Source organism: Sceloporus occidentalis, unplaced genomic scaffold (genome assembly GCF_023333645.1).
Source record: "Sceloporus occidentalis isolate IW3139 unplaced genomic scaffold, rSceOcc1.0.p SCAF_447, whole genome shotgun sequence".
Classification (NCBI taxonomy): Eukaryota; Metazoa; Chordata; class Lepidosauria; order Squamata; family Phrynosomatidae; genus Sceloporus; species Sceloporus occidentalis.
The window spans coordinates 52501-66399 of NW_028317427.1; the positions used below are offsets into that span (position 1 = coordinate 52501).

Below are 13899 nucleotides of genomic sequence, written 5' to 3' on the forward strand. Positions count from 1 at the left end.
CTTTTATTTTTATTTTTTGGGGTTCATTTTAGTAGCTATGTCTAGGTAGGCAAGGACTGTTGTGTCTCTATACTTAGGATTTGCAGAAGAGGTAGTTGGGTCACACCGGGGCTAAAGCTGTCAGGTCAATTATAATAGAGGAAATATTCCGAAGTCAGGATGCCTACAAGGTGCTACCAAAAGAATGGCGACGCTGCTCAACCATGGGAAGGTTAATTCATTGAAATGACCGGAAAAGATAAAACAATATGGTGTTGTGTATAAAATTGTAAGTTTTAATCTCTGAAAATAAAGTAGACAACGCAACTTGTTCAGACTCTTGAATGCCCTCGTTCTTTGCTTGGGAAGTCAAGGGTGAGCCAAGAACAATTTCCAAGGCTCTTGTGTATATCTTTTTTAGATTAAAACATATATTTTTAAGTGAAACGTGTATTTTAAGGATTTGTTCCATTGAAGGATTGGAAACATTTTTCTCTATGTTCAAAATTGCTAAAAACTCTACATGGTTGGGTTACAGGGTACCACCAACCAACGCTAAACGTGCCAATGAATGGACGATTCCATACAGTTTCAATCAGCGGACAAAGAATCTAAATTTCCCCGCAATCTCAAACATGCAAATCAGTGTAATTAATGCTTTTTTGAAAAAATTTATTATTTCCAGCTTATTTTAATATATATTAGAGCATTTCTGGTTCTTTTTAACATCTACTTTGTTTTTCCAAAACCACAAACATTGATTCTGGAATTTCATGTGGAAGTGCTTAAGGGGTTGAAAGTTAACACCTTTGCGATTTCTACACCCTCGCAGTCACTACCGAACAAAAGCGTCTTTGTAGAGACCTTTCCTGAAATGTTTTCTTAACATGTACCAAGTAGATTTAGGCAGGCAAGCTAAGTAAACAGAATGTAACCATGATAAAACCACTTGTAAAAACATTAGAGCACTCTCACTAGGATCCTTCACATAAACTCCACTTTCTTTAAAAGAGAGGGGAAAAAAATACTACGTTAAAAAGGAAACTTATTAAATATGTTTATGCATGACTGATGAGTTCGGTGCTAGACTGAGACGTACGCTGCACGGATCCCGAACGAGCTGAACGTTAAAAAGTAAAGTCTAGCAGTCTTCCATTCCGTAATTAGAACTTCCTCGTTCTGTAGACAACAAACATCCACCTTTAAACCAAACATTTTAACAGCTCGGTATTCAGCATCAAACAAAAAAAAAAAAGTCAGGTTTGTTGTTGTTAACTCGTTTCTGGCTGAAAGGTGTTTTTTTTTTTAAATTGAAAATAGGTATTTTTTAATACCAAATGCACACATTTTATATCTTGCAATGTGGGATGGATAGATAATATTTTAGAGGTTCGTTTCTAGAAACTATGGACCAAAAATAATGTAAAATATAACACTGGAGATATTTCAAGACTGATCCTATTTACAGAGAGTTGACCGCGTTAATACTCTTGCCTTGGTGAATTTGGGACATCATTTAACGCTAATGATAGCTGCGAGGAACCTTTACATTTTTGTGTTGTCCTCTTTCTCAAAATAATGGGGGGGTTCTGCGGAATCTCCCCTTTCGGCCAAACACGTCTCACTTGCGTTGAAAGTGCTTGCATTGATTTAATCAGGGGGGGGGGTGCTTTCATGCCACCGATTGGCTGCTTCAAGCAGCCAATCAGTGGCAAGAATCTTCAAATCATGGAGAAGGAGGGGAGCTGCAGATTCTAGATCATGTAAGTGCTTTTTTTTTTATTGTTTTTCCTTTTGGATGAATGCATATTAAAGAACTCACAGAGGGTGGAGGTCACTCAAAGAGCGGTGCTGCCAGCCCTTTTAACAGGATTTCTTTAAGAGATGTTGGGGTCACCTCGCTGGTTGAGAATCATAGGGATTGTAGTCCCAAAAGAGCAGGAAGGTAAGAGTTTGCCTGCATGCAAGTGATCTCCAGCATAAGACAATTTGACAACAAGCAGCTGTGCGCAGTATACATCATCCTAACATATACAATAACTCGGGTAACACAAGGTACAATCTGTCAGCACCGGGGGGTGTTTGGAACAGAGCAGGATGTAAAACCAGACTTACTTTAAAAATGACGGAAAGTCCTCGCATACGGCTTCGCAGCCGGGCCACTTGCAGACGCCGTGTCCATACAAGGGATGGTTCTGCGCGTATTCCTCGTGGGATAAACTAAAAAACAAGCAGAATTTCCTAAATGAACGACAACGTACAAAAAGGTGATTCCAAACATAAGCATAAAGAAAAATACACGGGCTAAGTGTATTCCCCCAAAAACACAAAAATAACCAAAATACAGAAATAAATGAGCAAATCGTTTAAAAATTGCAAATTTTAATAGATACTGAACAACTTTTCAGGGGGAAAAAGGTGATTTTGTTTTGGATTAAAAAAAACAAAACGTATTGTTGCCCTGGCCAGATATGATGGGATGAGGGTGATGCTTGTTTCAGCCGCCAGGTTTTTGTAACTAGAAAATGTGAATGTTTCAGAATAACTGGAAATTCCTGGGTGTGCTTGGGAGATCCTGACATCCTCTTCACCCGTACATGCAGGCGGCCATTCTGTGTTCTAGAGCTGCTATCTACTCATCCGGATTTGCCGTTGGGTTACCTAACCTCAAAGGATTATACCCTCTTCCCTGCTTGTATCATCTGTATGCCAGAAAGGTCTCAGACAATGGATACATTGTACTTATTGCTTGTGAAACACTCGCTACAGGCTTACGTAAGCAAACAGTAACCCAGTTAGTCGACGGGTGTGACTGCCTGCACGTTCACAGATAGGGTAGTTGGAATATTAGTGTGAAGAGCAAAACTAGCTTCAGCAATATAGATACATAAGTGGAACAGCCTCCCAGAAGAAGTGGTAGAGGGTAATACAGTGAGGTTATTAAACATGCATGGGACAGACATACGGCTCCTGAATCTAAGACGAGACCAACGACTGATTGAGGTTTGAGTCTTTACAGCAGGAATCCGATCAGAAACAAAAAACACATCATGAAACCATGTGAAAGAGTGGATGAAATAACCGCATGGTATTCAAAGGGTTAAAAGCACTTGAATGATACCCAGCGATTGCACTAATGACAATCCAGAAAGTTTAAGGGGCTGAGTGTGTATATTTCAGATCTCTAAACGCTTGAGTACACTTTCAAGATCAATACATAATGATTTGGCTGCACTGATCCAAGTCATACGACACTTTGATCCTAGACACGTGCTTCGCAGGGGCCGGTTCCGCTAAACGGCGAACCATTTGTAGAGGAAAAATGTGGGCAAAAAAAAATAAATCTTTATTCGACTTTTACATCTGACTTTCTTTTGTTCAAGAAAACGAATTAAATCTGGAAGGACTTCAGTGACCCTGAAAGACTTAGATCTTCTAAGAAAAGCAAATAGTCTGACAGGTAACAGAATTCTAAACGTAAAAGTTACTTTTTGAACTCCTAAATTTACTAAAATGCAGAGATGACGGAGACTGCGTTAAAAAGGTATTACGAGTTTAGGACTCTTTAAATGCTGGATGAAATAGAGACAAAATCCATGGGAAAGTCACTAAATCTAATATTTGTAGAGAAATTTAACATGAAAACCATCTCAAAATTAGAAATTACACAAGTCGGTCTCCAATTAGACTAAAAGTAAAGATTCATTAACATTTCTTTTTAACCATTTGGTTTCCCTGTAAATCCAAATTCACATTGCGACTACCATTCATTTAACATAAAACAATGATTTGAATTGAATTTTAATATATTTCAAATATACTTTTTTTGGTATTTTCTAAACATTCTAACATAAATATCTTTCTGAATGTCAGATTTCCTAAAAAAAGAGATTGTTTCAGACGTTAACGCGCCTGCCCGGCTCCAGAGACTGAATATTAATTTCATATTATTCAAAACCAAAAAAAATTTATCGTTTTTCTTCCATAAAGGTAAAAAAAGAAAATAAATATAAATAAAACCACGGGACTGGATCAAAGAGGGTTAACGGAATTTTTTTTTTCGTTCCATTGACCGCGGCACCCAGAGGCAAAGCCATTTCCAGAAGTATTGCTGTAAACGGGACAGAATGCCATATGGATTCAGACACTAAACAAGCTGTAGTGTTCGCGGAGACAAGAGCCTAGGGGACTGGCCTATATTAACGCCACCTGTGATGTGGAAATTGTGCCGTTGCTTGAATTTACACTTAAAAAAAAAACATCGAAACACTGGTTTGGAGAAGAAAGGGGGGGAAATATTATTATTATTATTATTATTATTATAAAAAATATTTATTATTAAATTCTCAAATCCTGTTCTCGGGATCTTTTCATTATTCCTCCGCAATAAGTTATCCCTCCTCTGCTGTGAAGTTGCTGATGGTTGCTGATTGGTTCAGGCGGCTTTTGTACGGCTGAGGGTGGGGAGGGAACTTGATTAGGTATGCTTATTCTGCCACCCCTTGCCACAGATATTAGCTTCCAGGAGATACCGCGGTCTCTTAGGGGTTAAACCAAATACACTCATTGCTAAAAATAGAAGTTTAGAAAGTATGTCGGCGTTTAGGTCTTCAGCGTTAAAGAATGAACGTTATTAGGATTGTAAAGAGACTGTGTCGTGGGTTTGCCGAGCATATTATTTGATGAAAAGCATGATTTTGTAGCAAATAGATCGTTTCACAGCCAAATGGGTGTAAATCAATCGAGTTTGGTTATTTTTGGCTCTGGACGCTACCCTTTCGATCTGTGAACAAAAGGAAAATATTCCATAATGGTTTTTTTTGGGTTGTGGGATTTGTTTTTACTTATTTTGGGTCTGTTTCCTATGATTAAAATATGCGCTTGTTAAGAGCTGTAACATGGGACGAAATTGACATTTTGGAGAGAAAAAAAGAAAAATCTATATTTTATTTATTTGTATATTTATATATATTTTATCCGACTAAGAGCCGGCATAAGGCATTCGGAAGAGGTTAAACAGACAGCTGTTTTCCACTTTTGAATATTGCTGGATGTCTCTTTAAATGAGGTTCAGTTTTTTGGGGGGTCTATCCCTCTTTTAAAGCAACAGATTAGGGACGATTGTGACAATTCCAAAGAATATATTAAATATATGATTTTACATTAAAATATTGCGTCTCGATGGGCAAACACCGCGAGATAAAGGGAACGAGCATTCGACTGGCACTCTCTATAGGTTCTTCGCAGAGCAAAGGTTAAGTGCGGACGGTCTCGTGTTTGTAAGGTGTGTCTCGGCTAATTTGCACAACGTTATGAAAGCAGATGGCACGCTAACTGCTCAATTATACCCAACAGCTAGAACAAACAACAGATGACCTGTGTTAAAGTTTTACTCCGTTCATATGTTAAACATGTTGGCCCCGGCCGCCCAGCCACCCGGAGCATATTTTAGACGCCTACGTGATAGTAAAATCCGTAACAGAACTAAGGCCTCATAGCTGCCAACTGTCCCGCAAAAAGGATTACTACTAGGTAACTTTTTGGCTTTAGGAAGTAATAGTGAAATATAGAAAATGCGGCAGGCCCATTCGGCCCCCCGTCTAATCTGCCTGTTTGGATTGATAAACATTGAAAATTATTTAAAAGATCGCATAGTAAATATCGATACAATAAAAAAATCAGCGACAGGCGAAAGCGTTGAGCCTGCAGACCGGGAGAGACCGTCGGCCGTGCTGAGCGTACGAGACGGAAAGACACTCTGAACGCCATTCATCACGCTGTGTCAAGCAGTCGGTAGGAGGCTTATAAGCGGGTCCCCTGTGACTGGAAACGCGGAAAAAAACATTTTATTTACCACGATTGATGCGTTTGACAATTTTCTTGCTCGGGCGGCATTAAGAACGGAATTCTGTCAGAAAACAACATACGCGAATGGGACATAATGACCCGCCGCTCCGCCGCGTCCTGTACTACTAACCGAAGGTCAAAGGGTACAGTGTATAGTAAAAAACATATATATTTTTTTGGGGGGTATAATGCAGGAAAGAGCTTCCATAGCATGCATGCGGAGGGTCTCATCAGACTCCTTGGAACTCTCTCTGGTGGTCTCTGCTCCACTGTCGCCCCCACCACTGGGGCATTTGTAAGAGTACATGTGGTGGCCAGGCCCAGGTCTTGGGCAGTAGGTGCCTATTGGGCTATCGGGGGGCCCCCCAATGGGCTGCTGCTTAGTGGGTTACAAGGCAGATATCTGATCTCCTCAACACGCCCATTTCCATCATGGATGCTGTGCAATGCTTTAAAGTCATAAGCCGGAGCTCTACAGCGATGGCGGCCGTGTTGGGGGGCAGCTGGGGACGCTGTCCCGCAGGGCCGGCCCAAGGCAAAATGCCGCCTGGGGCGAATTTTAAAATGGCGCCCCCCCCTTATCTACCCTTCCTCTCCCTCCGTCCCTGCCGCCCCCCCCCCATTATCTACACTTCCCTTGTATTTACCTTGCTTTCAGCAGTCCTGCGGCGAGTCTCCCTGTTCGGCACTCAGCATTACAAGCCGGCACCGAGACCGAACAGGGAGACTCGCCGCAGAGGAGAGAGAGAGGGGCGCCGAGAGGGAACTGACAGCTTGGTAAGCGAAAACCACTCGGCGCCCCTTTCTCTCTCTTTCGCTTTAAAAAAAAAAAAAAAAAAAAAAAAAAAAAAAAAAAGGGCTTGGGGCAGCAAATTGCCGCCCCTTCAAAAGTGCCGCCTGGAGCGGTTGCCCCACTCGGCTCCATTGTCAGCCCACGTAAACACATCATTAAATGTATCGGGTCGTCTTTGTCATAATAATATGATAATAGATAATAATAATAGTAAAAAAAACAGTATACAAAAGTCCTAATGTGTAACCAACAAGAATCCATTTAAAGGCCGCAAAATTGCACGGCGCTCCGGTACCGCCAACAGCGGTGAGATTGCCAACACGCCGAGTATACTATCAGCGCAACAGACATGACTGCATTGCCTGCGAGGAGAACACGAGAACACCACAAATCCTCAATGCATGTAAAACCCGTCGAGTGCCGCGTGGTAATGACTCCGGCTTCTCTGGCGGCACCGGGGTAGCCTTCCTAACAAGCCTTCGCGCGGTGATGTCTCCCATTTAACACCACTGAATATTGATAAATATCTCCGCACGGCGCGGCGGGGGGGGGGTTCGGTCTCCATTGGCAAATCGCTTCCAAACGGTGCGTGTATTTTTATTTCCCCCTCCTCCGCACTCAAGGGTTTATTCTGAATGATTTAATTATCATTTTCCTCGCGTAAGACAAATTAAGGAGCAGGGAAGGAGCGTCACACCAAATCTGATTATTTATCTTCTTAACTGATTGCTGAGCAGCAAACCCCTGAGCGGCTTCTTATCCTCTTACTAATATAAATCGGGGGGGGGGGTTCCGTTATGTTTGTTTTATAATTTTTTGGGGGGTGGGTTATTAAAAGACGTGAATATAAAAACCAAATATAATAATAATAATAATAATAAATATATAATAAAAATATTAATATATTATAATATTGTCAAATTCTAATCATTCTCTGCTTTTTTTGCGTTATGATTTTTTCGGTAATTAGTCCCGATGTTAACATTTTGTAATTTCAAGGTATTTGCTGTTTTGGAATTTTTATATTTCACACGGTTTGTTAGCAATTCCCTTTGAATAGAGTTTCAATCCGACGGTACGATGCAGAAACTGAATGTTACGTTCCATAAACCCGGAGTTCTTACGCCCGCTGCACATTTTTATTATATTGCTTGGCTAACTTTAAAAATAGATTTAATTTTGGTCACTGGAGGTGCATTGTGTGTGCGTTTTCTCTATCGCTCGTTTTTTGTTTTTTTTTTATCCCTGAGTTTTTTAAGTGTCAAATAAAACAGAGGCAAAAGGCGATTACACAGCCGGCTTGAAGTGAATCACTGAACATCCTTCTTTGGATAATATATTGCTCACTTACGGGTAAAGATGCCCTGTAATTCAATCAGTTCGGCAAACGGATGGCACGCACCTTGCAACACGATCACCGCGCAGGCAAAGAAAAGTCATTATTGCAGTTTAACTCTTTTAACGCTCAAAAGAGGGAAAACAGAGAATATTTTTGCAAGATTCACGGAACTCGAGATGTTTTCAGAGAACGGGGAAGGGAATAATCATTCCTGTGAATTAGAAGGATACGTTAGACAATTTCACAGGAAAGTTCCGTGCTTTTGGTGTATGGGACCATCCTCGTCTTGTCATTGCTCATGGATTTAGTTCTTGAGCCACCAAGGATAACAAAATAATGTTTGATTGTGTTTGAATCTTTAATAAAATGGTTAAGTTTGGCACCTTGTTAAAATAAAGGAGTCAGCTTCATTATGGTGGACTGATGGACAAGTCTGGAGAAATGTATGCATTTAGAAGACATGGAGAACATCTAGAACTTCTTTGGCCAATGACCTACGGCTTGGGAAGCCATCAGGAAAACCCTTATGAAGGGTCTTCCTGCGAGCTGAGGAAGGTGCTCAGTAAGGTAGAAATGTCTTTGAGATAAGACGTTCCTTTCAATTTCACAACCCAGTTTTTCATAGCTCAGTTTTGGTTTTTTACACAATGAGTTTATCAACCAATGTCTGCAATTCTATGTTTCTTATTGAAGAACAAGCTTCACTCAAAGCAAGGTGTTCTCAGCCATCATCGAAGGTCGCCGACAGTAAGTTGGCGAGTGTATATAAAAGAAAAATGTAGCAGCAAAACTAGGAATGATAAAGTATTGAACAGTAATGTCTTAAAAGGCACAAATAAAAAAAAATTCAGATGCCAATGCTTCATAGCCTCCAGGAGCCATCGAGGGTTCTGGAAACCACCATACATGTCCATTTCAGAGCTCTGGGGAGTTTATTATTCATTACCTATCAGGCAGGAGATAAGGAAACCGGGCTTTGTATCAAAAACTTGCTGGTTATCATGATGAAGGTGTGAGAGGAAGCAAGTGTGGCTTTTGTGATTGTTTTTTGTTTTCTTTGTAATGTCTGTGTAACGGGTGTGATCAGAGAACAGAGAGAAACAAAAAAAAAGTATAGAGAATGGAAAGTTTTTTTTTTTTTAACCAAACCTATTTAAAATGTGAAAATGTTACCCTTAAAAAACATCAATTATCCCGAACATAAGATGAGGCCAAGGACTGTTTAAGGTTTGAGTCTTTACAGCAGGAAAAATGGGTGGCTACTACATTTGGAGAGGACTAAACATGTTCTGCCATAAAGCAAGATGCTGGTGTGGTGTTGGATGAGGGGGTGGGGCCCAACTATTGCACGATAGCCTACAACACAGATTTCTAGGTCTGCTAAATGCAAAAACACTTTTCTTCAAGGCTAGGACACGCTTACTGCACTTAAATCTCAAACAAATCTATTGTAACCTCAAGGTAATTCCCCCTCCAGCTTCACTCGGGTCGGTACAAGATGTTCTCGCGTTTCTTTCCCCCCTGCGTGGTTAGATAGCGGCAGCTTGGTTTGATATGACCAGGCTACAGGAGACCTTCTGAACTTTATTAATCTCTAAAGTATCACGATGACTGGCAAAGATGAAACCGAAAACGCAGCAGGCGCCTAACCCTACAAGGGGAAATCCCCCACCTACATAGAATACTTACTTCTCTTCTTTCTTACTAACATGTACATACAGGCCAAAGCATGATCTCTACACACATCTAAGTCAAGGACCAGGTTCTACGCTGTTAACAACAGGGGGGTTTACTTTAAACATCACCCCCAACACATGCCGGCAAACAAGAAGCCTACCCCAGAATTATCGTTATACTTGGTGGTTCCAAGATACCTTCGTAGAATATTGAAATAAAATCTCCTGCACTGAACAGTGGATGAAAATCTCAAGATACTACATGAGATAGAGGCAGAGTTCTTACTCAGAACTACTGAATTATTGTTGAGTTCATACTCCAGCCCATTTTTTAGGCCAAACAAGATGGCTACCATGGACGCCAAGCCACCATTTAGTCACCATTTCCCTTTAGGGCCACCATTTTGACAGTGGTCTGTTCAGAAGCAACACCAGAAAGACCCCCAAAATAATCAGAAAGATTACGAACAGCACGTAAGAGACGGTTTAGAACAGAAAGGGGAAAAATGTGCTGTAGAATCCTAGGCAGATTAGGTAACAGATGGACAGCTCCTTCGAGCCCTTACACAGCTGTGTTATTCACACTTAAGTTTAAATCCAGTGCTCGTAAAATATAACCAAATAACTAAAACCCCTGTGTCAGGAAAATAAAAGAATCCTTCATATTATGTTATTTACTTATTGCCTCAAACATAAGAGGATTGTGAGACATGAAGACAGACACCCTTGCACTTCTTCCTGGCTATTAAAAATGGAGTAAAATATTATATATATATTATATATATATATATATATATATATATATATTTATTCTTTATTTATTAATTTAACCCAATCAGGGAAAGCCAACCTCTGGCACTCCATAGACTACATCTCGTATGAAGCCGTGGCTGCCGTAGTAGTCACTTGGAGCTGGGTTGCCTATATTGACCCTGAAAACAAATTAGTATATATCAGCATCTGAAAGATACAGCGAACAAATATCTGCGGGGAATCCAAGAATAGACACCCTTAGGGGTACGTACGCTGTTGGGTGAATTGTGCTCATTTTTATCTAAATGTGAAAAATATTCTAATATCCTCGAGTAGACAATTTAGAAGACTATTCAAAGTGTTAACGAGACATTCCAAAAATAGTCAAGAAGAAACATAATGTCAATTTCACGTATAACTGTATCACAAGAAGAGCGAGAGAGGCTACTTCTGGAACTCCAGCTGCTGGGTGATGATGACTTTATAATGGCGAGGAACAGACAAGGAGCCCATCGAATATACAGGTGGGCATACAATGGTCTGATTGTCGTTGGACCTTCTTGCACCCATAGCAAAGCGTAAAGATCATCATGGAAGCCGCAGACCGCAGCAGCTGGAGCGGTGGAAAGTAGCTCTTGCTAATCGTTTCAGGTTTGACTTCTTACCTCTCTCTTTTTGGAGTGAGCATGGAAGCCTGTCCATTGGTCGCGGCTTGAGGGTTTATGAGCAAGGATGGCTTGGGTGCAGCGGACGATGAGACGCAGGTTGTGGACAGGTCCAAAGTGCTATGGTTATTACAAGCCACGTCGTCCGCCGTGTGCGAGCCCGTTACTTCTTTCCAAAGCTGCTGGAGCTCTGTTGGAATCATGCCTGAAACAAACAAATTGGATAATTAAATCAATTAACAGCTAATTCAGCCCTCCTCAAACAGTAATTAAATCAAAGAGTCTGTAAACAAAGCCTGAACCATTCCCCCCCCCCCCCTACAAGGGATAATGAAATGCAACAATTCATTCTTTTCTGCTATGGTATTTGCCTAACTAAAAAGCAGATTATTAATCTTACAGGAGAAGAAAGAGCAACAAGAAGGCTGCTGTATCTGAAAGGGTGTCCTCATCAACATACAAATGATCTTTGTTTTAATTAAATGGTTCCCATGAGCTACACGCGGGAAAAAATACTCTGATTTGTGTTCTTAGAAAATTCCGTACGCGCATGCGTTCTCCGGCATGGATAAAACACAAGGTGCTGATTTCCTTCTTTTTCATATTTATATTTCCTATATATTTTTTTTTTCCTTTAAAGTGCCTTATTGTAAAGTTTTGATTCACAGAAAGCATTTCAGGGAAAGTCAGCGTGGGACAGGGAGACCATGCGCCATCTTTCTTGAATCTAAGAAGAGACCAACGACTGATTAAGGTTTGAGTCTTTACAGCAGGAGAAATGGGCGACTAGACGGGGGCCGAATGGGGGCCGATCTGCCGGCATGGTTTAAATAGGAACCACATTTCTACTTAAATATGTAAAGCCATTTTGGATTATGTCAGAAAGTTCCATCCAAGGCTTTGTAAATCTGATGGCTCGTTTGTGTCAGGTGACACAATAGCTGGGGCTCCGTCAAATTCTGCTTCAAGACACGGGGCCAACAATGATCGAACCTGGGAGCTCCTTAAGTCCATAACAAGGTCAGGGGTGATAATGGGTTGGATGCGGTGAGAGACCAGAGAGACCAAGAGGGTCTTCGAAGAACATTTAGAGGGTTGTCTCATAAGACTAAGAGATTGGCACGCAATAACTAGAATTCACAGATTTGGACCTTTAAGCAGGAGAATTGTTTGAACAAGAGGTCATTATCTAAAACTAGAGGGTCAGAGGCTTAGTAGAACAGAAGTCCCAGCAGAAGTGGTAGAGGGTAATACAGTGAGGGTATTAAACATGCATGGGATAGACATACAGCTCCTGAATCTAAGACGAGACCAACAACTGATTAAGGTTTGAGTCTTTATGGCAGGAGAAACGGGTGACTAGACGGGGGCCGAATGGGGCCGATCTGCCGGCAGATTCTGTGTTTATAGACATCTATACAAATAATGTAAACCCGACATTCTTTTTAGTAGGGTCAAGTACTATTTAAATATAGAAATAAAAAATAGCGATCTAAAGACACATTCAGCAGATCACACAGAAATACAATCTTTTTTCATTTTCCCCCGAAACACGGAATTGTTAAAGCAGGATATTGTGACAAAAAGGACATCATTTTAACCCTGGTATTTAAATGAAGACAAATAGCTTTGTTATAATATACATTTTTTATTAATCACTCGCAGACATAAATTATGAATTCATATTGTCTGCTTGAAATGCTTTTCTCACATTTTAACAGTCAAATGGATTATACTATGATTAGTTCATTAACACACCTATCTTTCTCATTAATTTTGGTTTCTAGCGCCGCTCTCTTAATTGATGGATGTGTCTGCAGAAAAAAAACACATAACTTTTTCTAAAAAGTAACCCCCTTATGACTGTCATTAGAACGATGCTAATGAGCTAAGAATGTAAGGAAAAAAATAACAAAAATATTGATTTTTATAAAATTAATAATAATAATAATGAACCGGCATCTACACAGAAAATAAAGTCCTGCATTTATAATATTATCATAATCTCAGTATCCATATAATGCTACAAATATTATATAATAATTGAACGTTGGAAAGACACTTTGTTTCCCGATTGTGTTACATTAAATTCTATACGATGTGTGGCATTTCCAAGTAATTTGTTCCGTATTTTCGCTCTTAAACTAGTTTTCTATGGTATAGAAATATCTCCGGGAAAGATAATTCCGTAGGTTATGTCCACATCATTGTACAGAGCAGTCATCATTAAAGAGACATGCTTGTTACACTCCCATGAGACAACCTAGAAGGAGCTGCATAATGGCGTATCTCGCTAAATCAGATTTATAGTTAGCTATGAGTGGGTGATTAAGATTTCTCAGATCACACTGCAAAGCAAAGTATGACAACAGAGAGATTTATTAAGGGGGGCAGGAAAAGAAAGCCTAAAAAATAAAGATTCTGGGAAAACTGCATTACAGAAACACCTAAGTATCATTACTGCTGACAAAATGTATGTATATAAAAACATTTTTCCATTTTACTGAGATTTAAGCTCATAAGCCATTGTACAGCGTTGCGCAATATAATAGTATATATATATATATATATATATATATATATATATATATATATATATATATATATATATATATATATATATATAATATATATTAAACCTAAATATTGGCCATTCCAGTTTTTGTCAACCAATATTCCTAAGGAACTTGGTCTGAAGCTCTCGTCCATTACATAAACATCTAGGTTTTTTCTCAAAAATTATGCATAAAGACTGTAAAACCGGACTTCTGACTATTATGTGTTTTTTTTAATTATTTTATTTGAAGATAGTGGGCTAAAAAATATTGAGAGGTTCTAAAAAAATAA

General features: G+C 39.8%; 1 protein-coding gene across 7 annotated transcripts in view; it reads right to left on the reverse strand.

The window, feature by feature from the left end:
• LOC149271927 (forkhead box protein P1) overlaps positions 1–13899 on the reverse strand; it is a 123788-nt gene that overhangs the window by 25452 nt on the left and 84437 nt on the right. For all 7 annotated transcript variants that reach the window (XM_089506994.1, XM_089506995.1, XM_089506992.1 and 4 more), the window contains 2 exons: positions 11053–11257; positions 2095–2199 (listed from right to left, as the gene is read on the reverse strand). In XM_089506994.1, the coding sequence (XP_089363120.1) occupies positions 2095–2199; positions 11053–11257 (310 nt within the window). The remainder of the gene's footprint in view (positions 1–2094; positions 2200–11052; positions 11258–13899) is intronic.